General features: G+C 50.2%; 1 protein-coding gene across 1 annotated transcript; it reads left to right on the top strand.

Moving 5' to 3' along the window:
* LOC117090077 (SH3 domain and tetratricopeptide repeat-containing protein 1-like) lies at positions 1 to 26718 on the top strand (the record flags this gene model as incomplete). Its single annotated transcript, XM_033221990.1, is given in 13 exon segments — positions 1 to 254; positions 13947 to 13988; positions 15724 to 16692; positions 16695 to 17321; positions 17324 to 17381; positions 17850 to 17852; positions 20877 to 20997; positions 20999 to 21057; positions 22285 to 22432; positions 24382 to 24421; positions 24424 to 24515; positions 25309 to 25465; positions 26522 to 26718. Coding segments are annotated over 13 exon segments (2526 nt in total), but the record flags the coding sequence as incomplete, so codon positions are not given.
* Between the last annotated feature and the right edge of the window lie 415 nt (positions 26719 to 27133).

Here is a 27133-nt window from a genome sequence, read left to right as displayed (position 1 = left end):
ACCACTTATCCACAGTGAATTGGAGGCCTGGATCATAGATGTGCCCTATGCTTTCACCAGCTTAGAATGGTTCTTGTGCTTTAGAACTGTGAAAAAAAATGTTATGCAAACAAATGTGGAAATAGCCAAATGCCACATCCTGTTACTACCTGCCATGAAGTATATTTACCAGTTATTCACTCTATTCTGATCTCTACCCATTCCACCGTTTCTTCATGGAACAATAATTTGACAGTTGGTTATGCAGAACCAGAGTAAGTCTAGTTTGATTGGCAGGAAACGATTTTGGGTATGAAGTACTCTTGAGGCATCTATTGAACTCTTGTTTGTATCACCTCTGTGCTGAACCATTTATAAATATTACTTCTTTAAGCAAGGCCTATGGAGTCAGGCTGCCTGGGTTTTGCTAACTAGCTGTGTCATTTGGGGCAAGTTTTTAAGCTTATATAAACCTGACTTTCATCTATGAAATGGGATGACAAGGGGTCATTATCATCTCACAGGATCGTGCAAATGTGTGTGTAAAGTGCTTAGTTTGGTGCCTAACACATAGCAACTACTCAGTAAGGTTATTATTACACCCTCATCATCATATTTAAATGTAAATATGAAGAGTAAATAAATTTGTAAAAGGTACTATACCCTTACCCCTTGAACCAAAGACTACTTTAGCTTTAAGTGTTTGGGTTAATTTATCACTTAAATATTGGCCTCTTGAATACCTTGAATTTCAATTGAACGTAGTCAGAGGATTTCATTATTGGACCGTTGCCTCTGGAAGTTGGAGCTTTGTTTGGTTTCACTTCCTACACTAAGCATGTGGCTGTATGCACTTTTGTGGTGACTTCTGGGACTGGGGAATCAAAGCTTCATTCGCTTCTTTGGAGGAGATGATCTTGTGCTATATGAAGCACTCAGACTTCGTTAACTATGTACCATCCAGACAAGACCAGGTGCTTCCCATGGCACCCTGTCCTTTTCTTAGCTCTCTCATCAATCTAGCCTGTTCCTTCTATTCTTCTTTATACTAGAACTTCTCTTTGAACAAGGAATGTTGTTTTGTCACTGCCAGGTCCCCAGCAATTAGTAATGCCTAGCACATACTAGATGCCTCCTGAATGTGAGTAGGTGATCATCTAGCAGAACACAAGATAAATACGTGGGTTGAGATTGAAGCTGTGTGGTATGAATGCTGCATTGGCAAACTTATTAAATCAATTTTCTTAATACAAGTTTAACATGTCTTAGTAACTGACTTCGTTCAGTAATCATTTACTGAGTGTCTTCTAGGCCAGACATTGGGAACAGAAAGGTAATAATATATGATTCCTGCCTCATGTGCAGGAAGTTTAGTGCAATGGACAGACACGTGCCAATGGCTGCCATGGAATATGGTGAGTATTAAGATAAAGGGCCACCCTGTGTGCCCTTGGAGCATAGAGCAAGGCTTGTGTTCTGGGAACATGGGCTCCATTTGAAAACACAATTTAAATTAATTTTCTTTTTTCTTTTTTTTTTTTTTTAGACAGAGTCCTGCTCTGTGGTCCAGGCTGGAGTACAGTGGTGTGATCTCAGCTCACTGCAACGTGCTCCGCCCAGGTTGAAGCAATTCTTGTGCCTCAGCCTCCTGAGTAGCTGGGATAACAGGTGTGCACCACCATGCCCGGCTAATTTTTGCATTTTTAGTAGAGATGGAGTTTCACCATGCTGGCCGGGCTGGTCTTGAACTCCTGATATCAGGTGATCCTCCCGCCTCGGCTTTCCAAAATTCTGGGATTATAGGCATGTATGTGTTCATCCTTTTAAATATCTGTGGGTAGCACTTAACTTTAAATGGGTCCTAATTAAACTATTGAATGACTTTAGTATAGATTGAATGACTTTGCTCCGGCCTCGATTTTAATTTCCTTCATTAGAGGAAAAATATATGCAGGTTGAATATCCCTCATCCAAACTTCTGGGAACCAGAAGTGTCTCAGATTTTTTTACATTTTTGGATTTTTGAATATTTGTATTATACTTGCTGGTTGAGCATCCTGAATTCAAAAATCCAGAATCTGAGCTGCTCCAATGGACATTTCATTGAGCGTCACGTCAGCACTCAAAAAGTTGTGGATTTTGGAGTTTCTGGTTAGGGAGACTCATCCTATACAGGTGCTGGATTGTTGCAGGAGTTCTGGACCAGAGGTTAGGTGATTAGGCTTTGGTTTTCGCTTTATTACTAAACAGGCTGTTTTCTTCCATAAGCTCAGCTTTAGATCTCCCGGTTGTCAAAGAAGGGGATGGGCTATCTGATGTTTAAGGCCTCTGTTAGTTCTGACTTGGAGACACCTGGCTTCAGTTCATCTTCCTTAGGAGTGAATAAAGAATATGGGAATCTTGAAATTGTTAGTCAACAGTTACAGGGTTGTTGCAGCCTGGTTTTGGGTAAAGGTCATCTTTAGTGAGCCCGGGGAGAAGGACTGGTTTAGCTGTCAGCTGAGTGGGGTAAGCGGTCCTCTTAATTTTCCTCTGTTTTAGTGAAAGCATTGTTAAGGGTCACAGCATTAGTGGAGCTGGCTGGAAAGAGGAGGGGAACTCATTGTTACAGGTTATATTGAATGTCTTTTTAGTCACTAAATGCTTTTTGTGATATGTTTTTCAGGATTTCAGTGTTGTATGATTTCTCTGTGTTAAGCACAGGAAATTTAACATCAACAAAAGAATGCTCTTTCTTCTTTTTTTTTCTTTGAGATGGAATTTCGCTTTTGTTTCCCAGGCTGGAGTGCAGTGGCATGATCTCAGCTCAATGCAACCTCGGCCTCATGAGTTCAAGTGATTTTCCTGCCTCAGCCTCCCGAGTGGCTGGGATTACAGGTGCCCGCCAGGATGCCGAGCTAATTTTTGTATTTTTAGTACAGACGGGGCTTCGCCATATTGGCCAGGCTCTTCTTGAACTTCTGACCTCAGGTGATCCTCCTGCCTCAGCTTCCCAAAGTGCTGGGATTACAGGCGTGAGCCGCCACACCCGGCCTTGAATGTTCTTTCTATGGGAATCTACAAAAGCCAGCTTTTGAGTCTAGTGGCAGAAAACCTCTTCTTCATTGTTTAGCTGTGCTGTGAGCTTGGAGGACTTTTAGCCCAGCTGAAAAAGGTGTAGTATTTTCTGTCAGTTGGCTGTCTTGGAGAACTTAATGAGCATGGGCTGGAGTGATACCGTCAGAGTTCACGAGCTGTTTGAGGCTCTCGAAGCCTAGATACTGGGGTTGCCCAAATACATCGGCTGGACTCACTATTTCTCTCAGGAGTAAGGGTGTGGAAAATGCTGTGGTCTTAACTCTGCTCTTAATTTTACAGTGCTGTTATTAATGGTAAGAATGATTTCATACGTTTGTATTTTGCTTCGTAATTCACAGAGAATTTTAAAATCCATTATCTGATTTTATTCCCTCAGCAGTTCTGTGAAAAAGGCACAGCAGTTTTCATATCTTCTGTTTTCCCGTGATTCTCTTGTGGCTCACAGAAGCTAAGAGCCTTCACCAAGGTCTTAGGGTGAATGAGTCGCAGAGCTGGGAGTAGAGGCTCAGGTTTCTAGGGACCCTGTTTCTTCCTGGAATAGCTCACTCTGGTGGCGCTATGTTCAGGTAACTGCACATGCTCGGTTTGATCTTTTGTAAATCCCTGCCCCATTTCGGGGGAGGTTCTTGGGAGGCTTCTATTCATTTTGGAGCATTTAAGTATCTTGTTCTCTCTCCCTCCTCCCAGATGCATGGGCATTTCTGCAGGCCCCTAGGCTGGCCCTTGTGCGTGGGGGCGTCTCCTGCCTCCACGTTGTTTGCATGCCCCTTCTGAAGGTGCTCATCCCGGCATGGAGCCCCCTCATGCCTGCCTCCACACTGCAGGCTGTTTCGTAAATGTTACTGACTCAGCATCGTTGTTTTCTAGAAATGGGACGGGCTATGGTTGCCAAGTTCTTTTCTGTGTGAAGGCTGCGATTGTATCATCTTGCCTTCCCTGTGTGTGCTCCTTGAGGGTGTCGCTGTGCTGCGGTCATCTGTGTTCCCTAGGGTGCCTCCCTTGGAGTCCCCCCCATAGCAGACATGCAGTCAGTGCTCATGGCCTAAATGAGAGGAAGGCCAGCAGAGCCATTAAATCTGGAGAATGACAAGTGAGGGAAAGGAATTTTTATTTAAGTCATGTGAAAAAGATATCTTTTTGGAAAAGTGGACCTGTTTCTCAACTGGAGTTGAATTTCAGCTCAGAAAAGCAGCTGTGTGCCTAGAGGGCTTTGGGATTTCAGTTGGTGGCAGATGAATTTAATTTGTTGTATGAATGTATTATCCTTTTGTGTTTTTATTAGACCTTTCTCCCAAATGTACTGATTTTTCTATAAAAGTCACGCTTCCTTTTTGAGAAGTGTAACACTAATTGTATGGGATGGTCTCTCAAAAGATGACCTGCCAGGAACCAAACACACTGCCTCAGACTCACGGCCCTGGTTTCTGCCTGTGCAGCTGCAGGGCAGAGAGGCACGCTCGAGCTGAAATCAAGATGCATGTCTGCAGCTTCTCTTTCTTTACTGCTGTTCCGTCTCTGAGCTGGCCTGCCTTCAACGTCTAGGAGCTTGGTGTGTGTAGACATATTACAGTATGGAGGAGGGATATGGTGTTGCAACAGCCTGGACACTCGCTGAATCCTCTGTTCTCTTCCTGCTCACTGCTCTGACTTTGTATAAGTCACCTTTGTAGGGCTGTGCACAGTGGCTTACACCTGTAATCCCAGGACTTTGGGAGGCTGACCTGGGAGGATCTCTTGAGCCCAGAGTTTGGAATCAGTCTGGGCAACATGGTGAAACCCCATCCCTAGAAAAAATAAAAATTAAAAAATTAGCCAGGTGTGGTGGCTCATGCCTGTAATCCCAGCTACTGGAGAGGCTGAGGTGCAAGGATCACTTGAGCCCGGGAAGTTGATCCTGCAGTGAACCATCATCACGCCACTGCACTCCAGCCTGGTCAGAGCAAGACCTTGTCTCAAAAAACACAAAAACAAACAAACAAAAACCCATTTGTAATAGTGGCAGTAGTTAACTTTTGAAAGTTTGGAGAAAAGTTCCTAAATAACCTGTGACCATGGACAACTTACTTAGCCTTTCTCTGCCTTAGTTTCCTCATCTATGAAAAATGAGAGAATATGGTACTGATCTTACAGGATTTCAACCAGAACCAAACGAGATCAAACTCAGAGCCTGGCACATCGTGAGTGTGCACTCAATGTTATTATTTCAACATTTTAGAGGAAAAAGAATGCTAATGGGTCATTATGGCTAAACATAGTCTATCACTGACGTTACTCATGGTATTGGAAGGAACTTGAATTCCATATAGATAGTGTGATGGAGAAAGTATTTTGGACATTGACAGTATTTATTCAAAGAACAAAGGACATGTCTGTCCTGTGCGGAGAGCCGTTTCCGCTTGTTTCTTTAAATGCTATGGGAAAAGCAGTCGACCCTGTGCTCTCTGCCAGACAGCTTCAGTCTCCGCGTACTGATTTGGCCAATTTTCACTCACTGTCATCATGGCAGCAGCAGTTGAAGGGACAGCTTGTCTTGATTTGCATTTTTGGGTGTTTGTGCTCTTTATAGACAATTAAGACGTGGAAGCCTGTTTATGGCAAGCTGGCAAATAATTCAGCAAAACATGGAAAACCCTGTTAGCACAGTTTGCACGTGTGCGAGCACAGAGCAGCCAAATGAACACACACGTTTTCCTGTATTTTAAAAACTCTCAAAAAAAAAAAAAAAAGACATTAAACCATAGCTCAGATGGCTTATAGAACTAGAGCTTTTTCCTTGAAGTACATGAGTATGGCTGTCAGACATCTGAAACCCGAAGCCATCTTAAAACATCATTTTGCTGCTACCCCCTACCTGCCCTTTTTTCCCATTTGTAAGGGACAATGATCCAGGAAGGAAAGTATCAGCTTACAAAGGCTTTTGTTACAATTAATCCTTCGTGTTCTTTCTTTTGGTATCTTATTCTCTATTTACATTTTATTTTTATTTTTATTTTTTGAGACAAAGTCTTGCTCTGTCACTCAGGCTGCAGTGCAGTGGCATGATCTCGGTTCACTCCAACCTCTGCCTCCCAGGTTCAAGGGATTCTTGTGCCTCAACTTCCTGAGTAACTGGGATTACAGGCATATGCCACCACGTCCAGCTAATTTTTATGTTTTTAGTAGAGACAGCGTTTCGCCGTGAATTCCTGAACTCAGGTGATCTGCCTGCCTTAGTCTCCCAAAGAGCTGAGATTACAGGTGTGAGCCACAGCACCCGGCCGCTGTTTCCATTTTGTAACACTAGCGTCACCCCAGTGTAGGGTGGCTAGGAGTATTCTTCTTTCCTGTTTCCTGGTGTATTTTCCTCTACAGCATTGATCACTCTTTAACATACTTTTTGGTTGTCTGTCTCTAACTACAAAAATATATGTTCCCTGTTATATCACCAGTGCCTGGCACGTAGATAGTTAGTCAATATTTGTTGAATGAATGAATAAATGAATGAATGGGCTGAAAGAACCTTATTCTTTTTTCTTCTGTCACTTCACACCAAATGCTCTTGGAAAATGCTATGTGAACAGGGATCATAAGCAGGAGAGGTTACACACATTGCTGGGGGATAGCCCATCATCCTCAGATACTTGTCTGGAAGGAGGTGGAGTACTTGAGTAGAAATGATACAAGATAACTTCTTCAGGAAATCAGCCAAGTGTCACCGCTTTTCACATAGGCGTGTGATGTTTGCGTATGTCTGTATGAATAGCTGTTGTGGCCTAGAATCACGCCTTTAGATCCCTTGTACAGATAGAAAAGTAAAGGCCAAGGCCCAGGAGTGCCACAGGCCACCGAGGTAAGAGTCCCTGTCTGCCCTTCTCAGTGTCTGGTCACTTCTCACTGCACTCCCCTATTTACTGCGAAAGCCACCTTCCCTGACTCTGAATGTGTAACCACGAGGGAGAAAATGTACTCCAGGCTCACAGTTTGTGGAGAAAAAACCCAGCAGCTGAAAATCATGTTCACAAAGTTTGTACCTAGAAAAAGTGGCCATTTCTAACATGTCTTTCAACGTCCCTGTTTCTCATACATTTTGTAAACAAGACAGTAGAAGTAGATTCAGGAACAGCAACCTTAGAACAAGGGGGAAAAAATCAAACCTAGAGCACTCCAGTTTCTCTTTTCTTCTCAGTTTAGGGCTGAGGCACTTTAGCTTCCTGTCTAAGGGACCACTCAAATCTGATTGGAAGCCATTATGGGCTGGTAATTATCCATAATTTTAGGAACACAGATGCTGCACCAACTCTGTTCTTTAATAGCAGGCTTATTAATTTTAAATTTGCATGGAAGGAGAAGCAGATGGCGAGGTGGGATAAGCGTTCAGATGCTTAGTCATTGATAGCTTTTTACTCTCACATTTCACATGGGGATTTGGGACCCGGGAAGCCCGCTGAGAACTGATGACCATCTGTCCCCTAAACAGCTGGGATCTTTTTCATCCTGAGCTCAGAAAGATTGCTCCTACTGCAGCCAGGGAAGACAGGTTGTTGGCTGGTTAGAAATCATGGTAGGTTATTTTCTCCACCCGCAGTTCGCAGTGGGAAAGCAGAGCTATCAAAAAGTTGTCTTCTCTATTGTATTTCAAATCTGGGTGTTCGGCTGGGCGCGGTGGCTCAAGCCTGTAATCCCAGCACTTTGGGAGGCCGAGACGGGCGGATCACAAGGTCAGGAGATCGAGACCATCCTGGCGAACACAGTGAAACCCCGTCTCTACTAAATATACAAAAAACTAGCCGGGCGAGGTGGCGGGCGCCTGTAGTCCCAGCTACTTGGGAGGCTGAGGCAGGAGAATGGCGGAACCTGGGAGACGGAGCTTGCAGTGAGCTGAGATCCGGCCACTGCACTCCAGCCTGGGCGACAGAGCAAGACTCCGCCTCAAAAAAAAAAAAAAAAAACAATTCTGGGTGTTTAAAAAATGATGTCAGCAAATTAGGCATGTCTTTAATGGTAATTGTGTGTGTTCTTGATGCGAATGAGAGGTGCATTCCCTTGTAAAACCCCTGGGACTTTATAGGAAGATGTGAGCCTTAGAACAGAAGTTGGTTTTCTAGATGATCATGTAGACATGATGCTGAGCACTAGACAAAGATGTTGATTGAAACGATTTAAAAACATTTTGTCTGAGTTCAGATTTTACACCAATATCTAGAAAATCAGCAGAAGAACTTGGAGGAATGTTCTCAGGCATGCAGTTCAGCCCCCTGCGCACATTGTCATAAAATCCGAGTGTGTGTACAGGGAGGTGCATTCCTTTCTGTTCTCATCACAGGTCCTTCCCTGGCTCTGCACCTGCCTGTCATGTGCATCCCTGTGAAGAGACAACCAAACAGACTTTGTGTCAGCAATAAAGCTTTTTTTTTTTTTTTTTTTTTTTTGAGGTGGAGTCTCGCTCTGTCGCCAGGACTGGAGTGCAGTGGCCAGATCTCAGCTCACTGCAAGCTCCGCCTCCCGGGTTTTCGCCATTCTCCTGCCTCAGCCTCCGGAGTAGCTGGGACTACAGGCGCCTGCCACCTCGCCCGGCTAGTTTTTTTTGTATTTTTAGTAGAGACGGGGTTTCACCGTGTTAGCCAGGATGGTCTTGATCTCCTGACCTCGTGATCCGCCCGTCTCGGTCTCCCAAAGCGCTTTGATTACAGGCTTGAGCCACCGCGCCCGGCCAGCAATAAAGCTTTTTAATCACCTGGGTGCAGGCAGGCAGAGTCTGAAAAGAGAGTCAGCAAAGGGAGATAAGGATGGGGCCATTTTATAGGATTTGGGTAGGTAAAGGAAAATTATAGTCAAAGGGGGGTTGTTCTCTGGTGGGCCGGAGTGGGGGGTCACAAGAAGTTCAGTGGTGGAGCTTTTTGGGCCAGGATGAGCCAGGAAAAGGAATTTCACAAGATAATATCATTGCTTAAAGCAAGGACTGGCCATTTTCACTTCTTTTGTGGTGGAATGTCTTCAGTTAAGGTGGGACAGCGCATTTGCACTTCTTTTGTGATTCTTCAGCTACTTCTGGCCATCTGGGCATATAACTGTAAGTCACAGGGGATGGGATGGCTTGGATTGGGCTCAGAGGCCGACATTGCCCTCTTCCCTACCTTCCCTACCTTTTCCCTCCTGTGTGGCTCTCTCACAAAGTGAATGGCCTCAGCCACAGCTTCTCTGCAGCTGCATCAGACTGTGGCAACAGGAGTGGTGGCTGCTGCAGGGCCTGCTGTCCCCTCGGAGCCCAGTCTTGCTTGCCGCTGCAGCCTGGTGATCATTTTACACCTCAAGTATGTAATTCTACAGAACGAGAGCCAACATGCTGGGGATGGAGGTGTCTTTATCACCGTGCTCTGCATATTTTAATCTTGGGTAGAAAGTTTGGAAAAGTATGTGATACCTGTGGTTTGATGTCAGAAGGACGTTGTGAACTTGACGTGGACTGAGGATGTTAAGGTGCAACACGCACCCCGGCTTCATTAAATGAGACTTCCCCATCTGCCTGCCAGGCACACACAGGCGTATGGCCACATTTTATGTGTTATCCTTATCTAGAGTGCACCTTATCATCATGCTTAAAGTTACATGATGATATTCTTCCTCATAGAGTAGGTCCCAAACCGCATTCAACACAGAAATGTACTCTTGCTATTATACATAGAAAGTGCTTTCATATACCAAGTGGGAGAGCAGTCCTAAAATCTGGGCTGGAATCACAGAAGGAAGGCTTCGGGAAGCAACAGATTCCTTAGTCCTAAGCTGGTTTTTGATGAACCTAGAAACAGGACCGATAGAAGTGAATTTGCCTAAGGCCCTGACAGTGTCTCACGGTAGCATTTGAACCTAACAGCTTCTTGACCTATTTCTTTAAATGATTAGTCATGCTTCCTCTGATTCCTATACAAACGTATTCCTCATTTATTCTTTTGTTTCAGTGAATTATTGCGGTGCTACCACCTAACAGTATTTGAGTTAAAATGTGGTAGTGTTTATCCCTTTCCAAGGTTTTTAGTTGCACAGTTTTTCAAAGTTGTGCTTACAGTTTCTTGTTGGTTGTAAGATGTCCTTTCAGAAGCCAATTGTGTGGTGTATTTATGTTGATTGCTGGAGGTAGTTTGGTTAGAACCTACTTTGAGTGGCTGGTGTGGGCCTGGGGCACAGTGACAGCTGCCTGCTTCATGGGCAGAGATGAAGTAATTGCTTCCTTGGAAGTACCATCTTCCTGGCCACACTCTCCAGCCCATTTCATTTGTGTTGGCTTCCTCGCATCTGCACGTTTCTGGCTTCATGTGAGTCTCATTTATTTGAGCATATGACTTCAGGCTGTGGGGAAGAATGGCCATTTTAGCACAGAGATGCACACAAAGGAACAACTGGCTCAATGTGAGTGAAGACATTCTTGGGGGGATTTCATTTCTTTTATTCTATAACAGGCAGTCTGGGAAGCATTCTGGACACGTGGCCTGCGCTGTCACAGTTCCTCCTTGCAGGATCGCAGATGTTTGGAGATTGTAGTGATAACTGTTATCATTGAGAATGTCATTCTCACAGGCTCTAATAAGTCCGGATTTATTCAGTGTTAATTTGTTAAAGACCACTGTATTTCTAGCCAAATCCATGTTAGTCGTTTCTCCTGGCAGTGTTGCTGGGGCTATTCCCGTGGCTTAGTCTTAGGGAAGCACACGCCTTTGAATACTGCTGAAGCTGTGAGTACCCAAAGCGCACCGGAGTACTTTTGCCATAAGGGGTGTTAGTCACTGATACACGTCTCAGTCAGACCTGATGGATTCTTGACCCCTTCCTTTTTCACTTTTTTACTTTTTATTTTTAATTTTTGTTTTTTTAAGAGCACAACCCCTCAGGTGGCCACCATGAATCTTTGGTGTTTTCAGTTGTTTGAAGCCTATTTGCCATCTCTGGTTCAAACATTTCAAAACCTGCTGATGCTTCCCTTTGTTATTCTTCTGCTGTGTAACCTTCGCGCCCGCAAGGTTCAAGACTATCAGAGCTGGGAGCCACCTTCACAATTACCAGGGTTTTCGGAACCTCCTTTATCTAGCCCTGGGGATGGAAGAGATGTCATCAGAGGCGGAGGCTTACTAGGCTTACATGCCATTGATAACGAATGAGGAGGTTTTCTTTTATATAAGGGGAGCTTCTTATAATGTGCTTTAGTAGGTAAAGAAGCTTTTGAGGTTTGCTTTCTCTGGAAAGACAATTTGTGACCCTGCCCTTGCTTTCAACAAAAATATAATTTGCATACCAGTGCATGTTATGTTACTGAGCACTGGCTGACAAATGGTTCTTAACTCGTCATTCACTCCACCACTCTTTCTTGAATGGCATATGTGTGCCAGCTGTAGTAGGAACTTGCTAGGCTCTAGGACTAGCCCTTATGAAACAGGGGTCCTGGGGAAGCAAATGCATATAACTATAAACGTTTGAGGGGATATCAGCGGGGGTGCCTATAGGTGCAAAACTTCGTTCATTCATTGTCCCATCTAGGAGGTTTTGTGTCTTAGCAGCGTGTTCCATAGTAACACATTCCTGTATCAAAATATTCATCATGTTATTTTGAAATTCTCTACTTAGGTATGTATTTTTTCCACTAAGTTTAGAACTGGTTAAGGACAGGCTATGGGGTATGTAATATATGTACACACACACACACACACACACACACACATATATATATTACCATTGCAAATATACAATATATATTTATATATACACATATATATTTCTCCCTCTCTATATATACACACAACACACACACATATATATGAAATACACACAGACACACACTTCTGCCAAGCACAGAAAGTCAAAACTAGGCAAGGGTTCTTTTAGGGTTCATGAAAAAATAGATGTGCTTAGTTGAGAGCGTCCTTAAGTTGCCAGGGGAAAGACAGGATGGATTCACAAAGGGAGATAGTTTTTTTTTCTCTCCTTTGTTTAACTCTTGAATTCGAAATAATCCAGACTTACGGAAAAGTTGCAAAAATAGTACAGAGAATTCCCATATGGTCTTCCCTCAGGTTCCCCAAACCTTTCACCCCATTTGTACTTTCTTTTTCTCTCTCTGTAGATATATATATATTTCTTTTTCTGAAATGTTTGAGAGTGGAAGGTAGAATGCAGGGCAGGGTGAAAGGCGGAGGGAGAGAGGTGGGTTTGCACACTTTTTTTTTTAACCTTCTGAGATAGAGTTTCGCTCTTGTCACCCAGACTGCAGTGCAATGGCATGATCTTTTCTCACTCTAACCTCTGCCTTCTGAGTTCAAGTGATTCTCCTGCTTCAGCCTCCCGAATAGCTGGGATTACAGGCACCCACCACCATGCTCGGCTAATTTTTTGTATTTTTAGTAGAGGGGTTTTACCACCTTGGCCAGGCTGGTCTTGAACTCCTGACGTCTGATGATCCACCTGCCTTGGCCTACCAAAGTGCTTGGGATTACAGGCATGAGCCACCGTGCCTGGCGATTGGGAGGCTTTTGCAGTAACCCAGAGCGCTATGATGAGGGCTGGACCTGGTTGGAAATGATGAGGAAGGTGAGAAGTGGTTAGGTCTGGCATATATTTTGAAAGGAGAGTTTAAATGGGTTGGATGACAAGAGAGAGAAAAAGAAGTTTTAAGGATGATGTCAAGGATTTTGGCCTGAGTAACTGGGAGACTAGAGATGCTGTTATTGGGATGGGGAAGATTATGGGAGGCGTGGGTTATAGCAGGGAGAATGAAAAGTGCGTTTGGGGCATGCGAAATTTGAGGCCCAAAAAGAGATGTCAAGAAGTGTTGGCCCGACACGGTGGCTCACGCCTGTAATTCCAGCACTTTGGGAGGCTGAGACAGGCAGATCACCTGAGGTCAAGAGTTCGAGACTGGCCTGATAATTATTAAAATCGATCATTTATGTTTACTAATTAATCATATTATTGCTGCTAATACCGCAGGGGGTGTACACCTACCTGTGATGTCATTCCTAATATCCAGGGACAGAGGACATGATCTTAGTTTTAATATTGCAGTAGGTGTACACTCACGCTGTGACACTGATCCTAATATCCAGGGGGTAGAGTATGACATGACTCCCAACTTAGCAATGAATGGACAGCCACCCGGTGATATTGCTCCTAATATTCATGGAAGAAGCCTATGATAATACTCCCAATATCGCAGAGAGGGTACAGCTCTTCTGTGATATGGTTCCTAGTATCCGGAGGGGGAGAGGATGATAATAATTCCAGTATCGCAGGCTGTGTTCACCCGCCCTGTGATATTGTTATTAATATCCTGGAAGGGAGAGGATGATATGACTCCCCGTAGAGCAGGAGGCGTACATCCAGCCTGGGATATTGTTCCTGATATCCATGGAGAGGAGAGGCTGATATTACTCCCAATATGGCAGGGGGTGTACATCCACCCTGTGATATTCTTCTTCATATTCCAAGGCTGAGAGGTCGATATTACTCCCAGTATCACAGACACTGTACACCCCCGTGTGATACTCTTCCTGATATCCGGAAGGGGAGAAGATGGTATTAATCCCCATATCGCAGGAGGTGAACACCCACTCTGTGATATCTTTCCTAGTATGCAGGGGGAGAGGGGATAATATTATTCCAATATTGCAGAAGATGTACACGCCCCCCCATGATATTGTCCTTAATATTCCAAGGCACAGAAGATGATGTTACTCCCAATATCGCAGAAAGTGTCCACCCCCCAGTGATGTTGTTCCCATGATCCAGGAGGGAAGAGGATGATACTACTTTCAACCCCTGCACCCTGCAATGCTCTCACCCTGCAACACCGACACCCAGCTCAACCTGACATGGGACCAGAGGTGCTGGCTGGGGGTGTTGATCGCTTCTCTTTTCTCCCTTGCCAGACTCAGTAGAGGAAGCTGAGACTGAGCAGCCGCAGGAACAAGGTGGGTTTTGCAGGTGGCTCAGGCTTCCTCTGGTTATGAGCCGGGCCTTGGGGTAACGCCGGGGGAGGTGACAGAGCTGAGTACAGTGGGCATTGGATGCGGCTGTCACCCCTCTGTGCTGTGGGCTGGGGTCTTGGGGGACGTTGACTGAGGTGGGCCTGACCCTCTCGTCTACTCTGACACTGGAGGCTGTGGGGTCCCACACTTCTTCCAATGAACATGCTGGCCCGCCTGGTCCCCGACCGAGATGGGACATCCTTTCCACTGCTGGGGCCCACATGGAGCTGTGGGTTCCTTTCTCATGACCTGGAGAAGCTGCAGTTCACCCTGTGCTCTGCCTCAGAGATGGGAGGCCACACTGCCCTCAGCGGGTAGCAGAATTCAGAGCCTTAGGTTGCAGGGGCCTCAACTGAGGTCCCTGAAGGGTCTGCCTTTCCTGAGGGGCTGATTCAGGGAGGCCCTCCCATCTCCCCTCTAGGGCTCTGTCTCTTCCCCTCACACAGGGTCCACATGTGGACAGCCTGGTGATGTGGACGCCCCAAGGGCCTTGGAAGTTCCCTGGGAATGGGATCCATCCCAGTACATTTGGGATGCAGGCACAAGGTCCCAGAGGAGGCCCAGGAAGCCAATGGGGAAGGGAAGGCTGTTGTAGGTTTAGCCTCGGGGAGGGGGTGGTTCCACCCTCTGCCAAAGTCCGTGGAGCAAAGGCACGTGGCTCTCCAGCTGCCCCAGAGGCCAGGGTGGTGGCTGGGAGGGGCTCTGTGCCTCTGCTGGGTGGGGGAGATTTCTTAGCTAATCTAGTGAAGTCAAGTCAGACATTTGCCTCTAAATCGTATTTATTTATTTTTTAATTCCAAGGCTTTACAGATGAATAAGGAGACAGTTTGTATTGAAAATAGTTTTTACATGTGAGCTTGAAAAAGAAAGTCTGTTTAAATCTAGTTTTTTCCTTCCCTGTAATGCCTCCTTTCATCCCAGGTTTTCCAACAGGAAATGCGTTCATTTGCTCACCTCTGGGAGGGGGCTTTGGCTAGGAATCCACCAAAGACAGCAGGTGCCAGTGGACTGCTTGAGCAGTCTGGCCTTTGTGAACCCTTTAGGAACTGTGGGCTTCAGGTTTTCAGACCATCCAAGGTGAAGGTGGCCACAGGGGCCTGGAAGCTTTCCCATCCTTCCTGCAGGGATGGTCCATTTCCCTGCACGGAGCTGGGTACATGGGTACAACATCCCTGTCCTGTGCCGTCGGTGGCTTTACCAATTTTGCATAGCAGCTTTTGAGCTGATCAATAGCTCTGATTGGCTGTTGAGGATTTCATGGATTCCTGTACCCCACCGGGGGCCCATATGCTGACAGAAGTGACATTTGTAGTTGTGGTGCTGCATACACATGGGTCCAGTTAGAAGGCTTTGATTCTTTCTAAAGGGAAAGGCATCTCTGAGGGATCACTGAGCTGACATAGTCTCCTCAATCCATGCTATCAAGTGGGCAACAAAGCAGGACAGGAGGATGATTTCGTAGGAGAGTCGGGCCACGGGCCTGCGTGTTCTCTCTGTCCCCATAGCGCTGGAGTTCCTACGTGCTCCAGGCCCCGGGTTTGCATTGCATATAATTCTCAAGGGCTCATGGCAAGCTGTACCAGGAACACAGAGGGTGGGGATGTGGGGACCCTGCCCCCAGTGGACCAAGGACTCACTGCTGGACTCTAATCTGTCTAGGTATTTTTGTGACTTGCAGAAATACCTCCACCTTGCCTGGGCCTGGAGCCACAGGAGACCCTTCCGAAGGTGAGGAATGTTCTGGAACAATGCAAGGCCTGCCCAGGCTGCGCCCAGGAGCCAGCGTCCTGGGGTCTCTGTGCGGCATCCAGCAACGTGAGCTTGCAGGACCCCGAGGATCCCTCCTTCTGCTTGGAAGCTGAAGACGACTTGGAAGATCCAGAGGCCGTGAGCTCACGGCTGCTGTTCTTGAACACCTCCGGATACAAGGCCAGCTTCTGTGGCCTGTACGATGTGGTGCTGCCATGGCTGAGCGGCATGTTCTGCAGCTTTAGCAACGAGGAGGAGCAGACTGGGCGCCTGGCACAGGCCCGAGGGGCAGCCAAGAAAGCTGGCCTCCTCATGGCCCTGGCCAGGCTCTGCTTCCTCCTGGGGCGGCTGTGCTGCAGGAGGCTCAAGCTGTCCCAGGCCCAGGTGTACTTTGAGGAAACACTGGGGACCCTGGACGGCAGCTTCGGGGACCTGTTCCAGGTGGTGGCTGTGTACGCCAACCTGACCAGCATTTACCGGAAGCAGAACCGGAAGAACTTTACACAGGTGGTTCCCAAAGCCATGGCCCTGCTCCTGGGGACGCCCGGCCACATCTGCAGCACCGAGGCGGACGGGGAGCTCCTGCAGCTGGTGCTGCAGTGGGCGGTGGGTGGCCAGAGCCTGCAGGCCGAGGCCCGGGCCTGCTTCCTGCTGGCCAGGCACCACGTGCACCTCAAGCAGCCCGAGGAGGCCCTGTCCTTCCCAGAGCAGCGGTTGCTTTTGCACAGGGACTCGGGAGCCCCAGATGCTGCTTGGCTCTCAGACTGCTCCCTGCTCCTGGCTGACATCTACAGCCGCAAGTGCCTGCCCCACCTGGTGCTAAGCTGTGTCAAGGTGGCCTCATTGAGGACACAGGACTCACTGGCCAGCTCGCTGAGGAGAGTCAACCTGGTTCTCCAATAGCCCTCCAGCCCCACAACCTCCCCACCCAGACTTCCCACTACCTCAGGGGAGTGCTGGCCTCCCTAATCCTGGGCACAGGCCAGGCTCTGCGTGGCCTTCTCCACGCCAGCCTGGCCCAGCCGTACAGCCACCATGGCTACCACGGCCCGGCCATCACCTTCATGACGCAGGCAGTGGAAGCCAGTGCTGTTGCCAGAGTTTGTGCCATCGTGGACACCCTGGTGGCCCTGGCCTGGCTGCACGTACTTCATGGGCAGAGCCGGGTGGCCTTGGACATCCTGCAGTCTGTCCAGGATGCAGTGGTGGCCAGCGAGGACCAGGAAGGTGTGATTGCCAACATGGTGGCCGTGGCTCTGAAGAGGACGGGCGGGACGAGGCAGGCAGCCGAGGGCTACTACCGCGCCCTATGGGTGGTTTGGGACCTGGGCCAGCAGAGGAACCAGGCAGTGGTGCTGGCCAACTTCAGGACCCTGTGCCTGCACGTGGGTGCCAGCAGGCTGGCCCAGCACTACCTCCTGGAGGCCGTGCATCTGTTCTCGAGGCTTCCCTGTGGGGAGTGTGGCCGGGACTTCACCCACGTACTCCTGCAGCTGGGTCACCTCTGCACCTGCCAGGGCCCGGCCCAGCAGGCAAGGGCTACTGTGAGTGGGCCCTTCTGGTAGCCGTGGAGATGGACCACGTGGAGTGAGTGCCCTAGTTCCTCCTGTGCGTCTTCTGGGGCCACTCGGGTCAGGGCGCACCGGGGGTTTGTGATTTGGAAACAAGTGGTGGTTTTTCACCATCGAAAGTGCTGAGTCATGGCCAGCAGCAGATGTTGGCAAGCGCCCTGGAGACAGGCCGTTCCCATGCAGGGCCAGGCCCTCTGTGCCCTACTGGGGCAGCCAGCTCTTTCGGGTTTGCTCAGGGACCATCCTGCCTTGAGCACGGAAAGTCCTGCGTTCTGGGAATCCCTGGCCATAACCCTGGGATCAAGGCAGGCTCTGCTGAGCTGGGACTTGGGGCCCCTCCATGAGCCAGGCCTTGAACGCCAGTTCTTGTGCCTGTGTTATCTGCTTGGTATCTCGGCAGCCCTGCGCACCTGTCATCCCACTTCACAGAGGACACAGGGGCGGGTGATTGCCCAAAGCCACAGAGCAGTTCATGCAAAAGCAGCTCGTGCAGAGTGTGCCAGGCCCCACCCACAAATGGAGCTTGTGGAGTCCTCGGGAAGCAGGTGCTGAGCATCGGAACGTGAGCTTCAGGCCAAAGAAACCACAAAAGGGTGAGTGACATGATGGCGGGGCAGCACTTGGCCCCGGGTTAGGGAAGCCTCTTTAGTCTGGTACCAGAGGGTTGAGAGGATTTAGTCAAGTAACAGGTGTGGATGAGGGGCTGGTGGTGGGGGAGGGGCTGGTGGTGTAGCCTGTGTGAAAGCCCAGGGGTGAGTGAGTGGGGGTGAGTGAGCGGGAGTGAGTGAATGGTGGTGAGTGAGCGGGGGTGTGATGGGGGTGAGTGAGCGGGAGTGTGAGCGGGGATGAGTGGGGGTGAGTGAGCCGGGGTGTGATGGGGGTGAGTGAGCAGGAGTGTGAGTGGGGATGAGTGGGGTATGAGCGGGGGTGAGTAAGCGGGAGTGTGAGCGGGGATGAGTGGGGTGTGAGTGGGGGTGAGTGAGCAGGGCTCATACAGGGAGGTGCAGAGTTGGGAGTGGGTGGGTTGGGTGCTGGATGGTGAGAAGCTCTTCTGGAGAGCTAAGCAGGGTCTGGGGCCTCAGGCTGTGCCTTGGCCTTTTCCCTAAGAGCACTAGGGAGCCATGGAGTGCTATCGAACAGTCACTGCACACTGAGCAGTAAACGGACATTAGGTGGGCAGGGCTGTCCGAAATCTAGGCCGCAGAGAATAGATGAGGAAGTTGAGTCCAGGGAAATGGCTGAGACAAGGGATACTGTTGAGTCCTCTCTGCCTTGCAGCGCTTTGTCATGGCACAGTGAGACCATTCGGAGGTGCCTCCTGTGGCCTGGACCAGAGCTCCAGGGGCTGTGACCAAACCTGCCCATTTCCCAGCACAGGCCTGGCACTCACTCCTGTCCCTAGGAGGGATGAGATTTTGGAAAGGACCGTGTGAAGGGGCCCTGGTCCCACACATCTGCCCAAGGAGGGGGGGGGGTTCATACCCAGGCTTCTTCCCCAGGGGCATTCTCTGACTGGAAGGAGACCCTCCAGGAGCCCAGCGCCCCAGCCCCCACTGCAGCCTCCGGTGGCTCCTGGCACAATACCCTGTGGCACCTCCTCCTATGAGGCCCTCCCCAGGCTGCTGGGGGTTTCAGACTGGAAATGCAGGCCAGGGATAGAGATCATGCTTTCCTGTCTCCCCACCCTGCGCTGAACGGTCGAGGAGACCGAGGGTGGGGTTGATACCCCACATGCTTACTTGGGGTCATTTTTGAGACACTTTCGGTAGTTTGTGTCCTTCTAGGAGTTTGGCTGTTGTGTCTAGATGGTCTGATTTTTTGGTGTACAATTGTTTGTAGTGTTTTCATGTAATCCTTTTATTTGTCAGGTCGGCAATAATGTTTCCTCTTTCATTTCTGACTTTAGAAACTTGGGTTTTTAATTTTTTATTTATTTATTTTTATTAGAGATGGGGTCTCATCATGTTCCCGCAGGCTGGTCTTGAATGCTGGCCTCAGCGATCCTTTCACATCGGCCTCACAAAGCGCTGGGATGACAGGCGTGAGCCATGGTGCTCAGTCTCTGATTTGAGTCATTTGTGTCCCATCTTTCTTTTCTTGGTCAGTCTGGTGAACGATTTGTCAATTTTATTATTTTCAAAAAACCCACTTTTGGTTCTGTTGACTGTCTCTTTTGTTTTTCCATTCCCTGTATTTTTACTTCCCATTTCCACTCTCACGTTTATTATTTTCTTCCTTTTATTCACTTTGGGTTTAGTTCATTTTTTAGTTTCTCAAGGTGGAAGGTTAGGTTTTTGATTTGAGATTTTTCTTCTTTCTTTGAATGTAGACATTTACAGTTATAAATTTCCCTTTCAGCACTGCCTTAGCTGCATCTTGGAGTTTTTGATATGCTGTGCCTTTTTTTTTTTTTTTTTTTTAGGTTTTGCTCCATTGCCCAGGCTGGGATGCAGTGGTGCAATCTTGGCTCACTGCAACTTGTACCCAGGTTCAAGCCATTCTCATGCCTCACCTTCCTGAGTAGCTGGGATTACAGATGTGCACCACCCCACCCAGCTAATTTTTGTATTTTTTTATAGAGACAAGGTTTCACCATTTTTCCCAGGCTGATCTCAAACTCCTGGACTCAAGCGATCCTCCCGCTTCAGCCTCCCACAGTGCTGGGATGACAGGCATGAGCCACCATGCTGGCCTGGGCTGTGCATTTGTTTACATTATTCTCAAATTAGTTTTCAGTTTCCCTGATGGTCTCTTCTTTGACTCACTGGTTGTTTAGGAGTGTGTAATTTCCACATATTTTTGAATTTCCCACGTTTCCTTCACTCTTGATTTGCAGTTTCGTGAGGACTGTATTCAGCTGTCGTTGGGGGGCGTGTGTGACAGATGTCCATTCAGTGTATCTGGTTTCCGGTGTTAATCTTCGGAATGTTTCTGACACTAGAAAATCAGAAGCTTTCCACTGTTCCTAGCACCGTGGCTTTGGGAGAGGCCAGTGAGCCTGTGCGTTTGGAGCCTGGTTGCATGAGAGAAGCATGTGTGGGAACACCAGGGCCTGGCTTTGAACCCCATTCCCCCAACATGATGCCGAGTGTGGCAGACATGACACTTGGCTTTGCTCTCTCAGGGTTCCATCTGCGACAGGGGCTACTTGTGCCCCTGGCCTCATCAGCTCAGGCTGAAGGCGGCCCTGGTCCTCGCCAGAGGGGCTTTGTGAAGCAGAAATAGATGGCCTGGTGCAGGGGCTGAGCCTGGCCAGGACCTTGGCCCTGGGAATTGTAAAGAAGGCCGGCCTCTACCATGAGCATCTGCACCAAGCTGTGCCCATGTCACGGTGTGCTCGGTGTCTGCCCTTGTAAAGGTACATGGCCTGTCTATGCTCAGGCTCCCCGCCTATGGGGCCCAGGTTCACAGAGGTGTGAAAGAGACAAGCACAGCACAGGGGCCTCCGAGCCCAGCCAGCCTCGCTTCGATGCTGGGAGGCTGACATCTTCCATTTTGTCTTCTGCCCAAGCCAGCTGCGGGCCGTCCAGTGGCTGCGCTACTTCTACAGTGTCGTCATGCCCAGTGAGGCCCAGTGTGTCATCTACCATGAGTTCCAGCTGTGCCTGGCCCGCAAGGTGACCGACAAGGTGCATGAGGGGGCAGTTCCTGGAGACCATCAGTCAGCTGTACCTGTCCCTGGGCACCGAGCGGTGAGGACTGGCTTTGCCATGGTGGGGGTGTGGAGGGGGGCAAAGGGGTTGGGGGGCAGGGAAGGGAGGGGGACACAGGGAAGCTTGGGGGGGCAGGGAGGGGGGCACAGGGAAGCTGGCCCCGGGCTCCATCAGCCCCTTTCCTTTGGATCATTTGGTTCCTTGGCATCAGATGCTTTGAGCTGGTGGGTCTCCGGTCGTCCCAGGGCTGCTGCTGGCTCGTGAGTCCCAGCTTGAGCCTCCCTTGTTGGGTCAAATGTCATCTCAACCCCAGCAGAGGCAGTGCATGCACTCTGGGCTGTTCTTCCTACTATGGTGGCTTTTGTCATCTGACCTCTGTCTGCCCCGAGTCTTCACTCCTGGCCTTCATCTGTCCCCTTAAATGTGACCACAGCAGCCACCTGTGGCTTCTCTCCCACAGAAGACAGAGCCAATTGTGTCACCTGCTTCCCTGGGGCAGGATTGCAAGGTCTCACGTCCCATATGTGGCCCACTCGGCTTCCCCCGAGCATCCTGACCTCGTGGGGTAACCATGGCCCTGGCCACCCCACCCACAGGGCCTGGTGACATTGCTGGAGTCACAGCCCCTCAAGTGTCGGACTTACTGAGAGAGCAGGGAAGGAATGAGATTCCATGGGGACCCGGGAGACTGGCTCCAGTCTTGGCCTCGAGGTTCACAGAAGGAAAATGGGCCAGTGTGCTAGAGCCATGCTTCTCAAAGTGTAGTCCCTGGACCAGCAGAGCAGCATCTATATCACCTAGGAGCTTGTGGCAAGTGGGAGTTCTAGGTCCTGCCCCAGGTCTGTGGAGCCGGAAGCTCTGGGGGCAGGGCCAGCAAGCTATACAGCCAGGCCTCCGAGTGACTGTGATGCCTGCACACCTTGAGAACCATCGGCCTAGATAGCCTCTGAATACTAATGTCTCCTGGTGCATCTGGAGAAGACACAGGCCATGTCTGGGAAGCAGGGGAGATGGACTAGCACACTCCTCCTGCCACAGGGCAGCATGATGCTCGATTCCCTCAGAAGGATGTCCTTCATCTTTTCCATGCCGTGTGTGTTCACCCTGGCCCTCCCAGCAGCCTGGGAAGGGCAGAACACTGTACACACAAGAGGGCCGTTCCCAGTCCCCACATTCCAGATTCATCTGTCACCAGACCCACGGGAGGAGGCAGACTGGTTCCAGGAGGATGAGAGCCCTTGTTCTGACACCTGTGTCTGATTCCAGGGCCTACAGATCCACTCTGGACTACACCAAGCAAAGTCTGGGGATGTTCATTGACCTCCAGAAGAAAGAGGAGGCGCATGCCTGGCTGCAAGCAGGGAAGATCTACTACATCCTGCTGCAGAGCGAGCTGGTGGACCTGTACATCCAGGTGAGTGGCAAGGGAGGCAGGAGGGCCCTTGTGCTGTTCACTCTGTCCATCCATCCATCCGTTCATCCTTCCATCATCTATTTACCTGTTCATCCTTCCATCCATCATTCATCCATCCATCCATTCACCTGTCCATCCACCCATCCATTCATCCTTCCATCATCTTCTCGTACACCTGTGGGTCCTTCCATCCATCTATCATCCATCCATTCACCTCTTCATCTTTCCATCCATCATCCATCCCTCCGTCCATCCATCCATCCATCTTTCCATCATCCATCCTGTTCATCCTTCTATCCATCCATCATTCATCTGGTCACCTCTTCATCCATTCACCTGTTTGTCCATCCATCTTTCCATCTATCTTTCCATTATCCAGCCATTCACCTGTTCATCCTTCTATCCATCCAACCATCTTCCATCCATCCACCTGTTCATCCATCCCTCCATCCATTCTTCCATCCATCCTTTCATCATCCATTCACCTGTTCATTCTTCCATGCATCCATCATCAATCCATCCTTCATCCACTCGCCGCCGCCTCCTTCCATTCATCCATCCATTCACCTATTCATCCTTCCATTCATCCATCCAACATTCATCCATTCTCTTATCATCCATCCATTCAGCAACCATCCATCCGTTCGTCTGTCCATCCATTCATTCATCCATCCTCCCATCATCCATCCATATATCCACCCATCTGTCATCCATCCATCCTCCCATCATCCATCCACTCACCTCCTGTTCACTCTTCCATCCACCCATCATTCATCTATCCATCCGTTTATCCATCCATCCTTCCATCATCCATCCATTCACCTGTCTATCCATCCATCTTTCCAGCAACCATCCGTTCACCTGTTCATCCTTCTATCCATCCGTCATCCATGCATCCATCCATTTATCCGTTCGTCCATTCATCCATCCATCCATCACCCATCCACCCTTCCATCCTCCATCTGTTCACCTCCTGTTCATCTTTCCATCCATCCATCATTCATCCATCTATTCATTTATCCATTCATACATCCATCCATCCTTCATACATTCATCAATTCGTCCTTCCATCAGTTCATCCTTCCGCCCATCTCTCCATCCACCCACCCATCACCCATCCATCTGTCCACACACCCATGTGTCTATACATCTGCTCATCCATTCATCCATCCATCCACTCATTTCTAAGCCACTGCTGAGCACCTGTTGTGTGCCTTTTCCCTCCCTCCAACTGGTTCCCTCACATCCTCCCCCAGTGGCCAGCATCTTCTCCCTGAGGTCAGAGGCGTGGCCCCTCACAGTGCCTAGTACCTGCTGGTATACAGCTCATGCTCAAAGAATGTGACCACTCAGTTAACACACAGAAGAACGTGCTCCAAGCGACACGTGGCGCATCTCCTTACAAAATGAATCTATCATAGCAGCTGTTTTCAGAGGCTTTCCCAAACACAGTGTGATCTGGAACAAATTGTGAAGGCCACGAGTCTGGTGAAGCTTTCATTATTGAGCACCTGCTGTATACCTCCTTGAGCTGAGGAGAAGGATCAAGAGCTCATGGCCAAGAGGGGACCAGGCCCACCCACAAACACTGTTGATGTGCAGCCCTGAGCTGCGGCAGGGATGTGGCAACGCAGAAAGGAACCAGGGGATGGGCTCCCAGCAATCTGGGGGCCACAGAGACTGTTTGAGTGCAGGGGGGGGTGTGGGCTAAGGCTATCCCTGGTGGTAGGATTCACAGGTGTCGGGGTCCTGGGCTGCAGCTGCTCAGTCACCTCCTGGCACTCAAGTGCATCAGTTCATTGTCCTCATGCCAGTGGTGGGGCAGCCCTAATGCACAGGTCTGAAAAATGCTCAGGTGTACCTGCAGTGTGTGTGAGGAAGGAGGCTGGCGAAGGTGGGTGTGGCCACCTCCCAGGTGTGGGTCTTGAGGGAACTTCTGCTCCTTTCAGGTGGCACAGAATGTGGTCCTGTACACAGGCTACTCCAACCTGAGGTGGAGCTGTTTGACGCAGCTGGAGACGTCTTCTTCAACAAGGCCTGGGAGCGGGAGAAATCCGTGTCCTTCTACCAGCTGAGCTGGCCTGTGGGCTGATGTGGGTGGGCCTCAGGGTGGCACCTGGAGGGCTGAGGCACAGGTGTGGCAGGGCAGAGGCCTCCCACCTGGAGGCAAGGCCACCCATGCACGTGCTTAGTTTCCCAGTGGTCTCACCGAGAATGATATTGACCGTGCCCTTGTCCGGGATAAACGCTTGGGGCCTGGACGTGGCAATGGCCCTATCCTTGCCTAGTGGTCTCACCAGGAATGACATTGACTGTGCCCCCTGCCCGGGACAAACGCTTGGGTCTGGACATGACAGTGGCTCTACCCTTGCATCTGATGATCTCAAGCAACCATGACTGGGAAGTCCCATCCCCATCTTCTAGATGAGGAAGCTGAGGCTCAGAGAAGCACAGGGGCATGTCAAAGGACACACAGCATGTCATTGGGAGGCCCAGGGCCAGGGCCCAGGTCTGCCTGCACCCCGAAGCGGGGACAGCTTCTCCCTTCCTCTGAGCTCACGGTGTGGCTCAGCCCTGGGCACAGATAAATGTGTTTTTAGAGCAGAGAGGAGTGCTGGCTTCCCCCAGTCAGACCCCCGGTGCCCAGGTGGGAGAGGCTGGTCTGAGGCTGCCGGGTATAGCTAGATGGGCTTCAGGTGACTCTTCAACCCCCAACTTGGGTGTCTGAACCGTGCGTTATCTCAGAGCACAGAGCTCTGCGAAGGTGCAGGGGTAACTGGGGTGTGGGATGCTCCAAGCACATGTTTGAGCTCTGAGGAAGGCGCTGGGCAAGGTGGGTGCTGCGGGAAGTCTGACCCCACCTGCCTGTGTGGTAGGACCGGGTCCTGCCCCTGCCGGTGACTATGGGCAACCACAAGGCAGAGCCGCAGCTGCAGCTGTGCAACAAGCTGGTGGCACTGCTGCCCATGCTGGAGGAGCCCCAGGAGGGCTTGGAGGTTGCCCACATGGCCCTAGCACTCAGCTTCACTCTGGGTAAGTCCCCTGAGACCCCGCTCTGCCAGGACCACACTTTGCCAGAGCCGAGCCTCCAGGTCTGTAGGGCAGGAGCTGAAAGAGCTGCTGGATTTTCCTGGTCTCCTGTCCAAGGCAGGCAGATCTGCCCAGCTGGCTTCCCCGTCCGGCCGTGCGGCACAGCCCGAGGTCTCTCACGCAGTGCTGAGCTCTGCTTCCTCTATCTCTTCCCGCTGCTGACCACAAGGGCCACCCACTGTGCCCTCTGCCTTCCAGACATGCCAGGCATCTCGGCCCCTGTATGTGCCAGGCTGAGTGGCACATTCCCTTTGTCTTGTGCTCTTCCCACCCTCATCAACCACACGGCTCGCTGGCTGATGAAATCCCGGTTCCCCTTCCAGCAGCCTGCCCCTTAAGGCCAGGCATCCCCTGGTGCTGTGCCAGGATCGTCTGTCCTCTTCCAGAGACAGGGAACCCTGGGCGGGCCGCATGCCCCAACGCCTTGTGCCTTGGGGCCCAGTACACAGTAGGTGTGCAGCTGTGTGGGAATGCATTGAATGCAGGCTCCACGGCACCCACACTGAAAAGGGGAGGACATCGGAGACAGCCTAGGTGGGTTTGTGCATCTATGGGGGGACCTGGAGCTCAGGCACGCAGTGACTCCCCAAGGTAAGGGGCTCTGATCGTGACACACCCAGGAGGAGTGGGATGTCACGTCTGTGGGCTGCCTGGAGCCGGGGTGCCCGGGAGCACCTGGACTGCATGGGTTTTTGGCTCCCCTGGTTAAAACCAGTGAACAAAGGCAGGTGGCTATGTGTAGGCAGAGCTGGGCCATCCAAGTCCAACTTTGCCAAAGCCTCACAGTACACGGGGGCAGGCCTTATTAGTTCTGCTTTACAGATGGGAAAGTGAGTCTGGGAACCCGGAAGGGACTGGCCAGAGCTGCCCAGGTGACCACAGGTGCCTGGAGGCAAGCCAGGTGCTGCCCGGGGTCTGTATACCTGCTCCTGAGGGGCCTGTGCCTGACTGCCCCAGGGAGCCACGTCCTCACACCTGCCCCTTTGGCCTACACCCCAGGGGACCGGCTGAACGAGCACGTGGCCTACTACCGGCTGGCCGCCCTGCACCACCGGCTGGGCCATGGCAAGCTGGCGGAGCACTTCTACCTCAAGGCCCTGTAGCTCTGCAACTCGCCGCTGGAGTTCGACAAGGAGACCCTCTATCCCGTGAAGGTGTACCTGGTGCTCGGTGACATCATTGTCTACGACCTGAAGGTTGGTGGGGAGGGACAGGGCTGAAGGTGGGTGGGGACGGGCAGGGCTCGGGGTGTTTCCAGCCCCCTTGGAGTGGGGTCTCTACCCAGACCCCAGGGGCCTGGGTTCCAGCCTTCCTTAGGAATGGCCCAGTGGCTTCCCTGGAGCTCTGCATGCGGCTGGAGGAACCGAAAGGTTAGCAGATACAACCCAGCTCCCAAGCTGGCCAGGCCCCACCCTCAAGAACTCAGTCTCAGCCTGGGACACTGACACATGAGCGGGCAATGGTGGCCTCTGGGTAAAGAAGGGGGATTGTAGTCAGGGGGGCCCTCCTGGAGGAGGTGACACAAAACTGAGTCTTGACAGTCAAGTGTCAAGTTCCATTTAAGAAAGAAAACAGGGTCAGGAGAAGGACATTTTGGAGGATGGCCTCATC

The sequence above is a fragment of the Trachypithecus francoisi genome, unplaced genomic scaffold, assembly GCF_009764315.1.
Source record: "Trachypithecus francoisi isolate TF-2019V2 unplaced genomic scaffold, Tfra_2.0 Contig00951, whole genome shotgun sequence".
NCBI lineage: Eukaryota > Metazoa > Chordata > Mammalia > Primates > Cercopithecidae > Trachypithecus > Trachypithecus francoisi.
The sequence above is the reverse complement of the archived record's forward strand: the minus strand, read 5'-3'. Positions and strand labels throughout refer to the sequence as shown.